General features: G+C 34.7%; 1 protein-coding gene across 3 annotated transcripts in view; it reads left to right on the top strand.

Moving 5' to 3' along the window:
* Positions 1-16,525, top strand: part of NECTIN3 (nectin cell adhesion molecule 3) — a 123,877-nt gene that overhangs the window by 32,647 nt on the left and 74,705 nt on the right. For all 3 annotated transcript variants that reach the window (XM_012501089.2, XM_030801799.1, XM_003261789.4), the window contains exons 2-3: positions 7,009-7,350; positions 13,521-13,817. In XM_012501089.2, coding sequence (XP_012356543.1) covers positions 7,009-7,350; positions 13,521-13,817 — 639 coding nt within the window. The remainder of the gene's footprint in view (positions 1-7,008; positions 7,351-13,520; positions 13,818-16,525) is intronic.

Genomic DNA, 16,525 nt, shown 5'->3' with positions numbered 1-16,525 from the left:
CTTAAGGTCACAAATATTTGCATTTCTAGATAAATTTTAGAACAACTTGTCAGTTTCGAATAAAGATGGGAATTTGATTGTATTAAATCTGTAGATCAATTTAGAGAGAATTAATGTGTTAATAATGTGTCTTCTGATCCATGAATAAAGTATGTCTCCCCATTTCTTTAGATAATTCTTTAATTTCTGTCAACAAATTTTACAGTTTTAACTGTACAGTTTTTTCACACCTTTGGTCAGATTTATCTGTATTTCATCTTTTTTTCTTTTCTTTTCTTTTTTTTCTTTTTTTCTTTTTTTTTTGGAGACAGAGTCTTGCTCTGTCACCCAGGCTGGAGTGCAGTGGCACAATCTTGGCTCATTGCAACCTCTGCCTCCCAGGCTCAAGCAATCCTCCCACCTCAGCCTCCTGAATAGCTGGGGCGAGCCACCATGCCTGGCTAACTTACTATTTTTTGTAGAGACGGGGTTTGGCCATGTTGCGCAGGCTGGTCTCAAATTCCCGACCTCAAGCAATTTACCTGCCTCGGCCTCCCAAAGTGTTTAGATTACAGATGTGAGCCACTGCACCCAGTCCTATTTTCTACTTTTGATGCTATTCTAGGTAGCAATGTTTTACATTTTTTATTTTCTAATTTTCTGCTACTAATGCATAGAAATACAATTGACATGTATATATTGGTCTTAGGTCCTACATAAGGGCTACTACTAAACACCCTTGTCATAGTAGCTTTATTGTAGATTCCATCATATTTTCTCTAAAGACAACTGTGTTTTCTGTGAGTAAAGACATTTCATTTGTTCCTTTCTGATTTGGAATTTATTTCTTTTTCTTGCTTGATTGTACTGGCTAGAACCTTCAGTACAATTTTGGATATAACTCAGAGACTGCCTAGCTCTGTTTAGTTTCTCTGTCCTTGTGCTTCACTTCGTCTACTGCCTCTGAGGGATCAGAACTTTGTTGCCTGTTGACTATTAACTTGAAATGGTTGTTTCAGGCAAAAGGATAAATCTTGTTACTCCTTTATGTCTGAAAGGAGTAGTCTCTATTCTATTTCAAATCAAGCTTTTATTTTCACCACTCCACCAAAACAGTTGCTAAATTCAGTGGTTACTTACCAGTGCTTTTTTTTTTTTTTTTTCCTCCACTTCTTGGCAGCATTTGGAATAATTGACCACTCTCTAGGTACTTTCTTCACTTAATGTATAGGATACCCTCTTGGTTCCCTTCCTGCTTCCCTGGCCAGCTTTATCAGTGCCACTCAATTTAAATGTTAGAATGCACTATGGATCCTTGACATTTACACCTCTGTTCTCTATATTTTTAGTTGCTTGCTAATTGTCTGTTTCCTCATTAAAATGCAAACTGTCTAATGGCTCAGCACCTAGAGCAGTGCCTGGCACAAATTGTTCACCTAACACATTCTGATGAATGAATGAAGAAATGGTTGGTTTTCTCAACCAGTTTTTGGCATGTGACCCAGGTTTCTCTTTAGAATATAGAAACCTTTGATTCCAGAATTATCATTTCTAGTTATGACATGAGATGAAGTTAGAGATTCTTTCATACTCTGATAATATTTGTTTGCAGTTTATAGTGTTAACTATGTTATTTAATTCACCTGGCTTTATTCTTACATGGTTATTTCTGTTTGAGTATTGTTTGGAGATTTTATTGAAAAACGTTTTTGTTATATTTTCAGAGTTGACATGACTTACCTATCACTTTAAAGCAAATCAGGTTAATTACTGAATGTGCTGGTGATAAATTTGATTCTTCCAAAATGTGTTTTGCTGAAGTATGATGAAATTTTTGAGGACAACTATATGCTATTACCTTGCTAGTTTGTTAATGTATATTTTATTAGTTGCCTCTAAATTATTCTAAGTTTTGAGGAGTATGAAAGGATTCATATCTTAGAGATTTTCAAAGGTGGTGTTTAGTTGGACACAGACTAAAATAAATGTTTCATTTATAGCATATTTGCATATACCCATTGTGTAGATCTTAACAATTGAAAGATCCTGGGAACTGAAATGTCCAATATGCATGCCATTACTGTAGGTTGAGAAGTGAAATGTGGTAAAAGATAGTATCAGAGTTTTAAAAAGTGTAGTATCAAAAGTTTGTGATGGTTTCTGTTACTTCTTGGTTCATTTCTGAGAGTCAGGGAGGAAAGAAAGGGAATGGTTGCAATTTTATTCATATTTTCATTTCAAACACTTTTAGTGTGATCTGTAATATGGATCTCACGTCATTTTTTTTTAAATAACCCATAGTAGTTATGTTCGTCATTACATTTTCTTTTCTGTCACAAGCATCTTCTTGAATGTGTGTGTTTCCAAATGTTTTGTATTTCCCAGGCACTCTGTAAATACTGACTATTCAAAGACATGAAGACTCCAAAGAGTTGTGTTTTCATGGTTGTAGTGTTTTTGTGGAGCTACATATAGGGGAATAAATGCTGTCTGTCTCTTTCTCTGAAAGAATAATAAGTTCAATTTAATTAATTAGCTAATGATACAAAACTAAACTTTTAAATCAGGAAGACAGAGTAGAAACAGAGTATCCTGTTTTATTATGGTTTTCCTACATGTCTAGAGTGTGCAGTAGCCAGGACCACCTTATGACAAGGTTAGAGTCTTGCTAGATATGGAAGATTCAATTATTTGCTATTCCTTGGCCTCTTTATATTCTAGACTTACATTACCAGTAGTGATGAACTTAAACTTTAAATAATTTAGCTCTTTAATAATAAACGTTTATGTTTCTCCAGGACCTTTCTGCTGTCCAGTTAAACTAAGCTTCATGTGGGAAAGTAGAGGGAGGAAGTAGTACTAGGCTTAAAGATTGGTAGTCTCTGAGTAGTGAGGCACTGTAATTTGGAGTTTGGTTTAAGAACCACAACAGAAAATCTGTTTCTGCACAGTTTTAAGATTCTGTGGGGGAAAATCTTACTCAGAAGTGGTTTTTAACATTTGGATTTCGTCCAGGAATGGAAATGTATTAGATTCTTTTATTTGCAACAACAGAACTCTGGCTAATTAAAACATAAAAAAGGGGATATGTAATTAGAGGCTTATGGAATCTAAGGGAGGGCCAAATTTATTAATACTAGAAGAGTAGTACAAAGCTTTGGTGAAAGGTTTAAGGTTGAATCAAACAAAAAATACAGCAAAACTTACTTTTGTAACAAGCAGTAAAACTCAGAATACAGAAAAATTAGAAAGTAAAAATCACTCAGTTCCTAGAAATTAAAAGATGAAAAATGAAACTCGATAGTTACATTAGTATTTGTTTACTAGTAAAGCCAAACACCTTAAAATATAGCCACTTCTAAATTTTTTTTTTTTTTTTTGTAAATATCAACTTTGTTCATTGGGGTAAGTCCTTCTGGTTAAGTCTCTCAGCTTTTTTTATTGGGTGATTTTTCTGTCTCTGCTGTCATGCTGAGAGAGAGGCTTTCCCAACCTAAATGTAGAAATTTTAAAATACAGTTTTGAACCAATGGGTCAGCTCCCTCCACCCCTCAACAGTATCTCCCAATACTCCTTTTGGTAATGGTGGCCCACTAGGCTGTGGTTTTTCTGGATTGTAAGGAGACATAATTAGGTTATTCCAGTACTACCTGTCTTAGTCAACTTGGGGTGTGTATTATAGTCCATTTGTGTTGCTATAAAGAAATACCTGATACTTGGTAATTTTAAAGGAATCAGGCTTATTTTGGCTCACCATTCTTCAGGCTGCACAGGAAACATGGTGCTGGCATCTGCCAGCCTCTTTTAAACAGCCAGATCTCCTCTCCTGTGAACTCAGAGAGTGGAAACTCATTACCACAGGGACGGCACCAAGCTATTAATGAGGGCTCCACTCCCATGACCCAAATACCTCTCATTAGGTCCACCTCCAATATGGGAGGTCACATTTCAACATGAAATTTGTAGGGGACAAAACATCCAAACCATTGCAGGCTGCTATAACAAAATACCGTAAACTGGGCAGCTTAAACAGCAGACATTTATTTCTCACATTTGAGGAGGTTGGGAAGTCCAAGATCCATGTGCCAGCAGATCCAGTTCTTGATGAGGATCTTCTTCCTGGATTGTAGACAATCACTTTCTCACTGTTTCCTCACATGGCGTAGAAAAAGTGAGGGAGTGAGCTCTCCTTTCTTTGTTTTAAGGACACCAGTCCCATCATGGGGAGCCCACCCATATGACTTTATTTAAACCTAATTATCATGCAGAGGCCTACCAGATACTACCATTGAGGTCAGAGCTTCAGAATGAATTTTAGGGAGGACACAAACATTCACTCCGTAAAACTTCTCTTACTCCATTTGTTGTTGTTGTTTTACCTCCATTTGAAGGGGGTAAAATAAAAACTAGAAATTCTTTCTTTGGTCCTCAGTAATGTTAAATTTACCTTTTTAGGGTAATTAGTGTTTTTGACAAAATATACAGAAAGTTTTGTCTACATACATATGTAGAGGCAATAATTTTTTACTGTTAGGTCTTCAGTCCATCTAGGGTTTTTCTTTTTTTCTTTCAGTGTTTAGTATAAAAGAGGGATCTGTATTTTTCCAAGTATTTTGCTCATGCTCTTTCAGCATTTCTTGACTAATATATTATTTTCCCACTCAAACAAAATAGTAGCTTTATTATATACCACATCCTATTATATATAGGTCTGTTTGTGTACTTTCAATTATTTTATGTTAATAATACCAAATTTTTATTATTTTTACTTTAATATTTTCCCTCTTCAGTAGTCTGTTAGTGTTTTGAAATATTTTTGGCAGTTATTTGTACCCTGTTTTTAAAAAATTTTTATCAGGGCTTTCACTATAATTGCATTGCATTTGTGTATTAATATGGGGAGAATTGACATGTAAATAAGTTTTCCTACTTAGGAATATGGCATAGCTTCTGTTTTTTCAAGTCGGGTTTGTAAGTTTTTTACAGTTCTATTCATGAGTGTTTTAAATATTAATGTTTACAAATTAAACCCTTTTTTGCAATAAATGTGTAAAGATATCACCCTTTGTAACATACTGATTATATAGTTCATATACATTTTGCATATGTTTATAAGCAACTATATTATTGGTTCTAATAGCCCTTCATTTCATCTTCTTGGATTTTTCAGCTAATAGATTTTTCAAATAATAATTCTTTCTGTTTCTTCCTAATATTTATCCTTTCCTTTTTCTTATTACACTGGATTGAATTTCCAGTCTCAGTTGAACAATGATAGTGCACCATCTTGTCTTGATCTTTTTTTAATAGCCATGCCTCTTTCTGTTTAGTGTTGATAATGGCCACTGATTTGAGAAGAATCTACTTTATTAAGAATCCTTTTCTTAGTTAGATTTTCTTTTTAAATCAGATAGTAAATGTTAAGTTTTATTAAATACCTTTTTAACATCAAATAAGAAAGTCATGTGAGCTTTTAATGTGATGAGTAGTCTAAAAATATCCTTTTGTTCTTAGAATAGTGCTGTGTAGTTTTCTTAAATACAGAGCTATTATTTCATAATAAATGAAATTTTTTATTAATATTCATGAGACTTTTTAATTTGTTTATAAAGTACCAAGCTTGTGATAGGTTGCTAAAATACGTTAGAATACTTTCACATTTCGTATATCTTGGAGTAATTTTAAAAGCTTAGTAATTATCTGTACTCTAGCATTATAGAACATGATAGTAAATTTTCAGGGCCTGATACTTTTTTGAAGCAATGGTTAAAAAACTGAAACTTAAATTCGTAGCTGTTAAGTGTAGTCAGTGTGAATTGTCAGTCCCTTTTTGTAATATCCTCAGTCATCTCTTAGATGATAAAATTTGCCTTCTAATTTACTTTTTTGTTTTTGTTTTTTCCTCTAAAAAAGATTCAGGGAAATAATATTGCATAAAGTTTTTTTCAACATATTTGGATGTGTTTGAACATGTTTAAATGCATTTTTCTTGATTATCTGGTGACGCCCTTCTGCATTTCTGTATTCATTTAAAAATATTAATTAGATGTAACTTTTAAAGGTATTGTTTATAAGATTTCCAATTTTGAGTGCTTATTTTGGTTTACTTCTTGGTTTGTATATTTGTTCATTTATTTTGTTAGAGAACATATGTGAGTTGTAGACCTCCAAGGACTTGTTATACATATTCTGATATACTTGTCAATGAGCAGCATCTTGCTTGACTATAGTAGTCATGAATGTTAGTTTTATATCCCTCAAAACATTGTAAGTTTTGCTCAATTGCTTTTAGGAAGGAAATACGTATTATATGGAAGAAGTTTGATGTCATTTTAACTTTTGCTTGTGAAATTTTTTTTCTTAACCCTGAAATGGAAAAACAAAATTATTTTACATTTATATAAGCATTTCTTCATTAATATTTTCTGGCAACTGATCTGTCTTTAATGACTTTTCAGTAGAGATACTTGACATAGGGACCCTCCAAAAGAAGATACTTTAGTATTGTATTTGGTTTTGGAGATCCTACATGCATAAGTTATCTATTGCCATGTAAAAAATTTACCCCCAAACATAATGGCTTTAAAACAATATCCATTTATTATCTCTCAGTTTCTGTGTGCCAGGAATCCAGGCATGACGTAACTGAATCTTCTACCTCAGTCTTTCTCACAAGGCTGCAAAGTGTCAGCCAGAGCTGGGAACTCATGTGAAGGCTTGATTGAGGAAGGATCGTACTTCCAAGTCAACTCGGTCGTAATCTAGTGCTTTTTTCACTGCAACACATATTGGCGTATTGTTAATTTATTTGACAGTCACATTTGGATCTCATATCAAGCCCAGAAAACACCTAGTTCATTTCTTTTTGTTACTCAGTTGTATGTTTTGTGTGTGGTGCGTGTGAGTGCGTGTGTGTGTGTGTGTGTGTGTGTGTAGCTAGAGATAATGACACAGGGAGTCAGGAAGGGAGGAGAGTGTTGACCACTTTTTTCTATTTTAAAAATTGTAGTACTTTTTTTTCCTCCATAGGTGCCTTAGCTGGACCAATTATTGTGGAGCCACATGTCACAGCAGTATGGGGAAAGAATGTTTCATTAAAGTGTTTAATTGAAGTAAATGAAACCATAACGCAGATTTCATGGGAGAAGATCCATGGCAAAAGTTCACAGACTGTTGCAGTTCACCATCCCCAATATGGATTCTCTGTTCAAGGAGAATATCAGGGAAGAGTCTTGTTTAAAAATTACTCACTTAATGATGCAACAATTACTCTGCATAACATAGGATTCTCTGATTCTGGAAAATACATCTGCAAAGCTGTTACATTCCCGCTTGGAAATGCCCAGTCCTCTACAACTGTAACTGTGTTAGGTAGGTATGCTTGAATTATGTATTTTGGTGATAGTGGTGAAGATTATAATAAAAATATTTTTAAGGAATTAAAATGGTTGAAATTTGATTTAACTTTAGGTTTAAAGTAAAATAATTCAAATATGATTTTTCAAGATCCTTCTTAAAATTTATGATCCTAGGTTCCCTTTAAGTAAAATCTTGTCTATATATACCTACTTATCTATGTAACGCTACATAGTTTTAGCTAGTTTCTTTATGAAAGATAGTGATGAGTTTTAATTATATACTAAGTTCTGAGTTTCTGTGACATCTTTATTTTCCATTACCTCCCCTCAAATTTTCAGCCTTTAATTATCATCTTAAGTTTTTTCATTTTTAAAAAATTGAGTTTTGCATCTAGGAGCCACTGACACCTCCTGTTTTAATTTTTCATATCACATTTTATTCCTGCTATTTTAGATTTGCATAGCTATCTGAATATTGTGCTTTTGCTCATAATAATGATATTCCACTATTTCCTATGATACCTGTTAAAGTTTATGATAAAATGTTGAAAAAGCTCGTTAACTTTAAGCTACTTGCAGTGAAATGTAAACCAATTTGGAAATGCTGATAAGTACTTTTGAAATGATAGAAATGAAGATTGAGGAGCAATAGTAACTGGTGGCTGCCCACATGAAGATCTACTGCTTAGGTTCTTACTCAAACAGCTACTGGTAGTGTGGGTAGCTGACAACTTCCAGCTGTTAGGCCCTTTAAGATTACTTCCGTTTTCAGGGCTATTCTTTTTGTGAGTGACCTCAGGCCAGTGACTAAGTGAGGCAGTGGTAGCCAAGGGTAAGCTCTTCTTGGGGCCAGTGATTGAACAAGATAGTGGTGTGCAGATTTTTACCCAAAGTGGACTTCTTTAATGGAATATGCCCATTGGCCTGAATGGAGACTGTCAGGGTACTGATAGCTCCCCTTACTCAATTCATTCTTCCCTCTCCCTTTTCTCCCAGTTGTCACTCCCTGGTAAACCTTTTATACTTCTCACATCACAGTGTCTGCTTCCTAGAGAACCAAACAAGTTAAAAGCTCCTAATGTTTAAGGACATAATATTAGAGTCTCCGAAGTATAGGACAGCAATTTTGTCCAAATTTATTATATATTTTTCATGTTGAGAGATATTCTTTTAATTAGATATTCGAGGCTTAGTATATTTAAGACACTGCCCTAAGAGCTATGGGGAAATATAACTTACATTTAAGAGACTGATATTTTTGAGAAATTTTCTGATTAGAAGGAAGGCATGAATATCTGAAAACTCACATGGAGGACATCAGTAAAAAAGGTAACACAAAGTACTGTATGGCTCACTCCGGTAATCCCAGCACTTTGGGAGGCTGAGGCAGGTGGATCACTTGAGGTCAGGAGTACAAGACCAGCCTGGCCAACATGGCAGAACCCCATCTCTACTAAAAATACAAAAATTAGCCAGGCATGGTAGTGCATGCCTGTAATCCCAGCTACTCGGGTGGCTGGGACTTGAGAATCACCTGTAACTGGGAGGCGGAAGTTGCAGTGAGCCGAGATTATACCACTGCACTCCACCCTGGGCAACAGAATGAGACTGTGTCTCAAAATAAATAAATTAAATAAATAAATAAATAAATAACAAGTACTTTGCATGTGAAAGAGCAAGCTCGTGGGGATAAAATCACTTTTTATTTTGCTTTAAATTTTAGTAGTTCCCTCTAAATTAATACAATACTTACTGGCTTAAAATCCAGGCTGTTTGTTACAAGATTAGCCATTATTTTGTCCACACCGACTTCTCTCGCTTCATCTATTCTCCTTGCTTCTCTTTTTTCAAAAACCCAAGTCCTATCATCATCATCATAAACTATTTGCAGTTCTTTTAACCTATGCTTTTATGGGTGTTTCTCTTTCTTCCTGGATTGCCTTTTTTTCTGGCCTTTCTTTCTTCCATGTAACTATTATTCATCAAATCATATCCTTTTAGTAGCCATTCTTGACCCCTTTCCCCAAATCTGATGCTTTTTTGGCTGTCATTGTTATGTTGAACATATCTTTATTGTAGCAGTTATCACACTATTATAAATATTTTCTCCACTATAACCATGTATGGAGAGTAACTGTGCATTTGTCCCTAAAGCCAATAAGAGTTTCCAGTATATAGCAGTCCTACAGTGTTATTTGAGTAGGATATAGGAATGGATTAGTGAATTTGGTAGTCAAGAAATATTTCGTAGGAGAAATAGTTGAGTCAGTCTTCAGTGGTGTGAGTAGGTTTTGGGTAGGCAAAAATGAAAGAATATGAAAATGGTATTCTAGGATTGTGATAGTATGTGAACCAAGGCAGGGAAAACAGAAAATGATATGCAGTTCACCCTTGAACATCATGGGTTAGAGCTGTGTGGGTCCCTTTATACATGGATTTTTTTTCAACTAACTGCAAATAGAGAATAAAGTATTTGTGGGATGTGAAACCTGCATATATGAAGGGCTGACTTTTCCTGTACACAGGTTCCATAGGGCTAACTGCAGGACTTAAGTATGCACGGATTTGGGTATACTCAGGGACGCTGGAACCAACCCTCACCCCACCGCAGAATACTAAGGGACCACTATACATTAAGGGAAAGTTTTCTTAACCCCAGTATTGTTGAAATTTGGGGCCAGAATTCTTTGTTATAGTGAGCTGTACTATTCGTTGTACACAGCATCCGTGGCCTCTAAACACTATGCCAGTAAATGCCAATAGCATTCCTCAGTTGTTAAACTCATAATGTCTCCAGACACTGTCAAGTGTCCTCAAGAGGGGAGCAAGAGTTAGTGGGGAATCACCCCCTGTTGAGAGCCCTGCATTAGTGGAACACTGAATAAGTAATTTATTGATTGTTCAAAGGATTTATACGAAGTAGAAGAATTAAAGTTTAGAATTATAGAGTAGGACCACGTTAAAGTAACTTAAATGCTAGGATAGGGAATTTGAGCTCTGTATTACTGGAAATTCATGTTTGTATTCAGTAGTTGTGCTGCCTCTCACCTGTCTTCTATTCTCAGCCCCTTGCTGTTTAAAATGTAGTTCGTGGACCAGCAGCATTGGCATCACTTGGGAACTTGTTAGAAATACAGAATTTCAGATCCCTCTTAGGCTTATTGAATGATAGTCTGCATTTTAGCAAAATTCCCCAGTGACTTACATACACAGTGAAGTTTGAGAAACACTGCTTTGATCACATCACATAGAGGAATGCCTAACTCTCGGCTGACCTGATTTAGAGAGTAATGTGATGACACTTGTGATTAGGAAGATGGGTCTGGTGTTTTTGATCAATTGAAATGAAGAGGTTCTTAAATCATAATGTCTCAGCCATGAGGCCATGAACACTTGCAATTAATTTTGTAATTTCTGCCACATGAATGAGGACAAGAACTATTACAGAGGAATAATTAGCAGAATTTTCTAACTGGATATAAGAAGTAAGGAAAGTTTGAACAGTAATAGCTTTTGAAAGTTGTGATTAAATTATGTTACTGCTAGTTAAATGGGCACCTCTGAATGAAAAACAGATGTTGGTGATTGGGAGGATAAAATAATTTTGGTGTTAGGTTTATTGAGTTTGAGAGCGATAGGTGGAAATAACCAGGTGTAGGTAGTTAGAAGCTGAAGCATCAAGCCTTGTATTAAAATTGGGGAAAGTTCAGAATCATCTGGGTAGTAGTGTTTATCAGATAAAAGTTTTTAAGTGAGATACAAAAGTAATTGCAGGCTCAGGACTGATTATTTATTTAAAGGAAGGGGTTAGAAAAAATAGGAAGAGCTCTCAGAGAGAGTTAAGAGAAGAACTCAGGCAGAGTAATATCGTATCAAGAAAAGATGTGAAAGTTTTTAAGAAAATGTTACTCTAGCAGCCATTTCCACAGTAAGAAGTAAGCCCTACAGAAAATGTTTTGACTATTTTTTAGTTTCTCCTCAGGACAGTACTTAGCTAGTATCATTCTAAATCCATAGCCTAGGAATTAATTCATTACTTGCAACAAATACTTTAACACATTAGGATTTAATTCTTTTCAACTGATTGGGAAGAGCTGTGCTGAAGTATCAAATTCTATAAAGTTAAAGAGACTAGACCTGAAAGTGTTGAGTTTTAGATTAGGGGTCTTTGATGACATTAGAGTTTCAGTGGAGTGATAGTAGCAGAACCAAATTTAAGGAATGTAGTATTTGCACCACGTATAATCACAAATGACTGTTTTCCCAAATCTATGTAGAACTTTTACTCACCAGTAAGAAAAAAATAGACACCTGGCTGTAATAGGCATTTTGCAGAAGAAAAGATTCCAAATGACTCATAAACATATGAAAAGATCTTCAACCTCATTCATAATCCAAGATATTAAAAATAAAATCTCAGTGGTATACCATTACATACCTATCAGGTTGCAAACATTGAGAAGTCTGTGATAATATCAGTTGGATGACAATATCATCTGGTGAGTATATGGACCAGCAGGAGCTCTAAGATTGGGATTAAATTGGTACTGTGGAAAGGTTTTTGAAATTATCTGATAAGGTTGAAAATTAGTAGCAATTCTAGGGATATACTTTTGCACAAATATGCTAAGATACATGAATGGAAATGTTTCTTGTGAAATTGTTCAGATGAAACAGGAACTCCATTGTCCAATAATAAACTATAAAGCAATTAAAACTAATAATATTACAATTGTATGTAAATCCAAATGATCTAAAAATAAAAGAGTAAAAAAATGAATTCCAAAAACAATAAGCTAAAGCTAAATGTTCCAATATGAATGAATCTCCAGAACACAAAGTTGAGTCAAAGAAAAAGTACAAAAATAGATGTGGTCCAATTCCATTCTTAAAAAGTTCAGAAACAGGCTAAACTGTGTTGTTTAGATTTGCATGTGTTGGTTGTAGAACTATAATGAAAAATAAACAATTGATCTCCAAAGTCAATATAATAGTTTCACATTGAGGCAGGCAGGTTTTTAAGATATTGTAGAGGAATATGAGGGACTTGTGAGGTTTCAGTAATAATGTTTGTTAAGATGTGTGGTGGTTATATGGATGTTTGCTATAAAATTGTTCATTGCATGTGTTGCATGTACTTTTTCATTTGTTATTTTACAGTAATGCATCTTATGAAAGGAACTACATAAGGAAAATAATCATATCCATGAGAGTAAAATGTGAAATAAAAATAGGTTGCAAAGTAAAATGTGAAATAAAAATTAGTTCTTTCAATACCATCAAGAACAGATGGTATTGAAAGAACTAACTTGAAATCCTGGAAATGAAAAAAAAATCATTGAAATAAAAACTCAATGCACACAGTAAACTAAAGACTGGACACAAAATTTATGAAGTCAGTACTGAGGAATTTACACAGAAGCACATAACAATTGCTGGAAAATGTGAAAAGATAACTAAGAAATATTGGGGGCAGAGTAGATTGAGAGGTTCTAACATTGTTACTTTACCCTGCTGAGGAACTTCCTTATATTGGAAGAAAATAGGTGGTATGTACATTCCAAAAAACTTAATTATTAGTGATGGTACATGTTAGGATGAGCTTAAAGTATATTTTGTAAATAAAAGTAATTGAATACATTCAGCAGCCCTAATTGGTTCTTTTGGATATATGAGTAGTTAAAGATTGAAAGTTCAAAAGGCAGTGTTTTAAATGAAATTATTGAGTCACTTACCGGGCCAAGAAAAACATTTCATCTCCAATGGGTATGTTCAGAGGAACTTTTTTTATTTCTTAACATTTTAACAGTAAGTCATACTCATAAATTATTTTTTAAAGTATTTGCTTTAAAATTTTTTTGCTGCAAAATGAAGCTTTTTTTTATATAAAATTTTTTGTATATATTAAGTTGGAAGGAATTCATCGTTCCCTAATGGAATGTATATCTTTATCAGGTAGAGCCATCTTCGTAGTGGTGGTATGAATTCTTGGTCTCATTTGTCCTAGCTTATGATCTTTTGTTTTTCCAAGAATGTATTTGACGATGACATTACCTAAAAAGTGTGTGTAGATTTTATATGCAGTTGTCCTTAAGCCCGCGAAATATGTTTAGATGTGACTTGGAAAGATATAAACATATTCTTGTTTGAATGTAACTAATTATTAAAAAAATATTTAAACAGTTGAACCCACTGTGAGCCTGATAAAAGGGCCAGATTCTTTAATTGATGGAGGAAATGAAACAGTAGCCGCCATTTGCATCGCAGCCACTGGGAAACCTGTTGCACATATTGACTGGGAAGGTGATCTTGGTGAAATGGAATCCACTACAACTTCTTTTCCAAATGAAACGGCTACAATTGTCAGCCAGTACAAGCTATTTCCAACCAGATTTGCTAGAGGAAGGCGAATTACTTGTGTTGTAAAACATCCAGCCTTGGAAAAGGACATCCGATACTCTTTCCTATTAGACATACAGTGTAAGTAAATGGTAGCATTTGCTTTTTAAATATTTGTTAGCATGTTTATCAAACTTTTTTAGTTTGAATGTTTAATAGCTTTTCCTTGTTTATTTTTGTTTTTCTTTTAATTTTGTGTTTTCATAGAAATTTCATTTAACCAAAACATTTTTAATCACTTTTGTAAAGATGAACAGATGACTTTAAAGTTGCTCTCCAACTTAAAATTATATAACCATTTCCTTTTAAGATCTTAAAAGTAGGCTGGACTTAGGGAGTTATGGCAACTTGTCCCTCAAAATGTACAATGCTGAAGGACAAACAACTTCTACATTCTAATTAATTGAGCTGTTATTCAGTTTCACCAATGCTCCCCATCTTGTTTCCTTGTTGTTGTTTTTGAGATGGAATCTTGCTCTGCCGCCAGGCTGGAGTGTAGTGGCACGATCTCTGCTCACTGCAACTTCCGCCTCCAGGGTTCAAGTGATTCTCCTGCCTCAGCCTCCCAAGTAGCTGGGATTAAAAGTGTGCACCACCACGCCCTGCTAATTTTTGTATTTTTATTACAGGTGGGGTTTCACCATGTTGGCCAGGAGGGTCTCCATCTCCTGACCTTGTGATCCCCCAGCCTTGGTCTCCCAAAGTGCTGGGATTACAGGCATGAGCCACTGCATGTGTCCTTATTTTCTTTGACTTTCCTATATGCATATTAATTAGTTTGAAAAGTTTCTTAGTGTTTAATACATTCTTTGTGATTTGTATACCATTTAAAAATTTCAAGTAGTAGAAAAGGTGATGGCTGCAGATAGCTTATAGCAAAGATAATGAAAATTAGGAACATTAGAAAAAGTATTTAGGTTCTGCTTTTACTTCTATCCATGTGCAAATTATAAATCTAGGTGTTTTTGAGGGAGTTCTATTCTTTATTGTTGCTACTTATTTGCTTTTTGATATGACATGCATGGAGTTTTAAATTACACATATTCATTACACTTGGTGTAATGGTTTTTAAAGCTAATTCCCAGGATCTTTTTCAATCTTTATAGGGTTAACTTGAAAAGCAATAGTTTAAAAAATGTTACTACCATTGCATTCTTAAATGCTAATACCATCTTTTCTCAATTCTCTGGAGAATCCTGTTAAAATTTTTCTTTTTCCTTTTCCTACCTTGCTTTTACAAAGTGTTAACTTTTTTCTTTTTCTCACAAAATACAGATCCCAGTTGGAAGTTAATGTATTTTGCATATCCATATATGTTTACCTTTCCAGTGTCTAATAATGACTGATATTTTCATTTTTTTTGTTTGCTTGAATGAAATCTTAGATGTATTTCTTCTAATGTAAGTGTTTATAATATGGTTTTGATTTATTGGCTTACTCCTAAAATGTTCTTAGAATAGTCATGACATTTTTCCTTTTGTAAATTGGAGACCTATAAGACATGTAAACAAACTTAAATATTGTCTTATAGCACAAATTTATACCTCAATATTTAGAGATATCCTCTTGGGATACTTTAATGCCTAAACTCACAGATATCTGGACTGTTCTTTCAGCAACATTTTTTAGTACCACTTTTAAGTTACAAAAATGTTTGTTAATCTTTGGTTTTTTTTTTATTTATAAGAAAATTGTACCTTATTAAAAGTTCAAATTTTTACCACTCTTTTGTAAATTTTGCTTTCCAGTAGGACAGTCTTCCCTGGCAGAGGTAAAGACTGATGTGGTCTCTCTCTCTCTAGTTTCTCGTCAGATCATGTGCTGCTAACTTAGTTTTCTATGTAGCTCACAGAAAGCTAGAGTCTCTGCATCGTACATAACTAGCACTTCCTTGGGGAAGCCTTTTATCACCTCCAGCCCCATCCCCAACTTAAATTAGGCCTTTCTTTTTATATTCTCTGTTAGCATGCTACTCTTTTTCTTCTTGGCCCTCATAAGGAGTTTTAGTTAAGTATTTTTAAATGTCATCTTCCCTATTACTATTAGAATGTAAATTTTATGTATATAAAGTCTGTGTGTATACCAAACACCTAAAACAGTGTATTATTTCTTTTTTTTTTTTTTTTTTGAGACGGAGTCTCACTCTGTCACCCAGGCTGGAGTGCAGTGGCGCGAACTAGGTTCACTGCAAGCTCCGCCTCCCGGGTTCTTGCCATTCTCCTGCCTCAGCCTCCCGAGTAGCTGGGACTACAGGCACCCGCCATCACGCCTGGCTTTTTTTTTTTCATATATTTTTTAGTAGAGATGGGGTTTCACCTTGTTAGCCAGGATGGTCTCAATCTCTTGACCTCATGATCCTCCGGCCTCGGCCTCCCAAAGTGCTGGGATTACAGGCGTGAGCCACTGCGCCAGGCCAAAACAGTGTATTATTTCTAAGTGCCATGCCTGGCACTTATTAGGAGCTAAACAGAATGATGGTTGAATGAATGATAGGTATTGGACTTAGTAGTTTGGAAGTATATATTTATATTGCTGGTAGATATGGATAATTGCTCATTCAACTAGTTATGTTGCTCATATGCTAAAAGACTTTTGGGTACATGGAATGCACGAAAGTTTATGTTTTAATACATTCGAGGCCCTAGCTAATTTACTTCAGTTGTAAGTACGTAGTCATGGAAAGCCTGTGTCACATCTCTACATGCCCCCAATATATTAATTAATTGTAACATAGGGAATCTAATCACTGTAATTGACCTGATATCTCTTAGAAGATATTTCCTTTTAGA

This window comes from Nomascus leucogenys, chromosome 21 (assembly GCF_006542625.1).
Source record: "Nomascus leucogenys isolate Asia chromosome 21, Asia_NLE_v1, whole genome shotgun sequence".
Lineage (NCBI taxonomy): Eukaryota > Metazoa > Chordata > Mammalia > Primates > Hylobatidae > Nomascus > Nomascus leucogenys.
The sequence above is the reverse complement of the archived record's forward strand: the minus strand, read 5'-3'. Positions and strand labels throughout refer to the sequence as shown.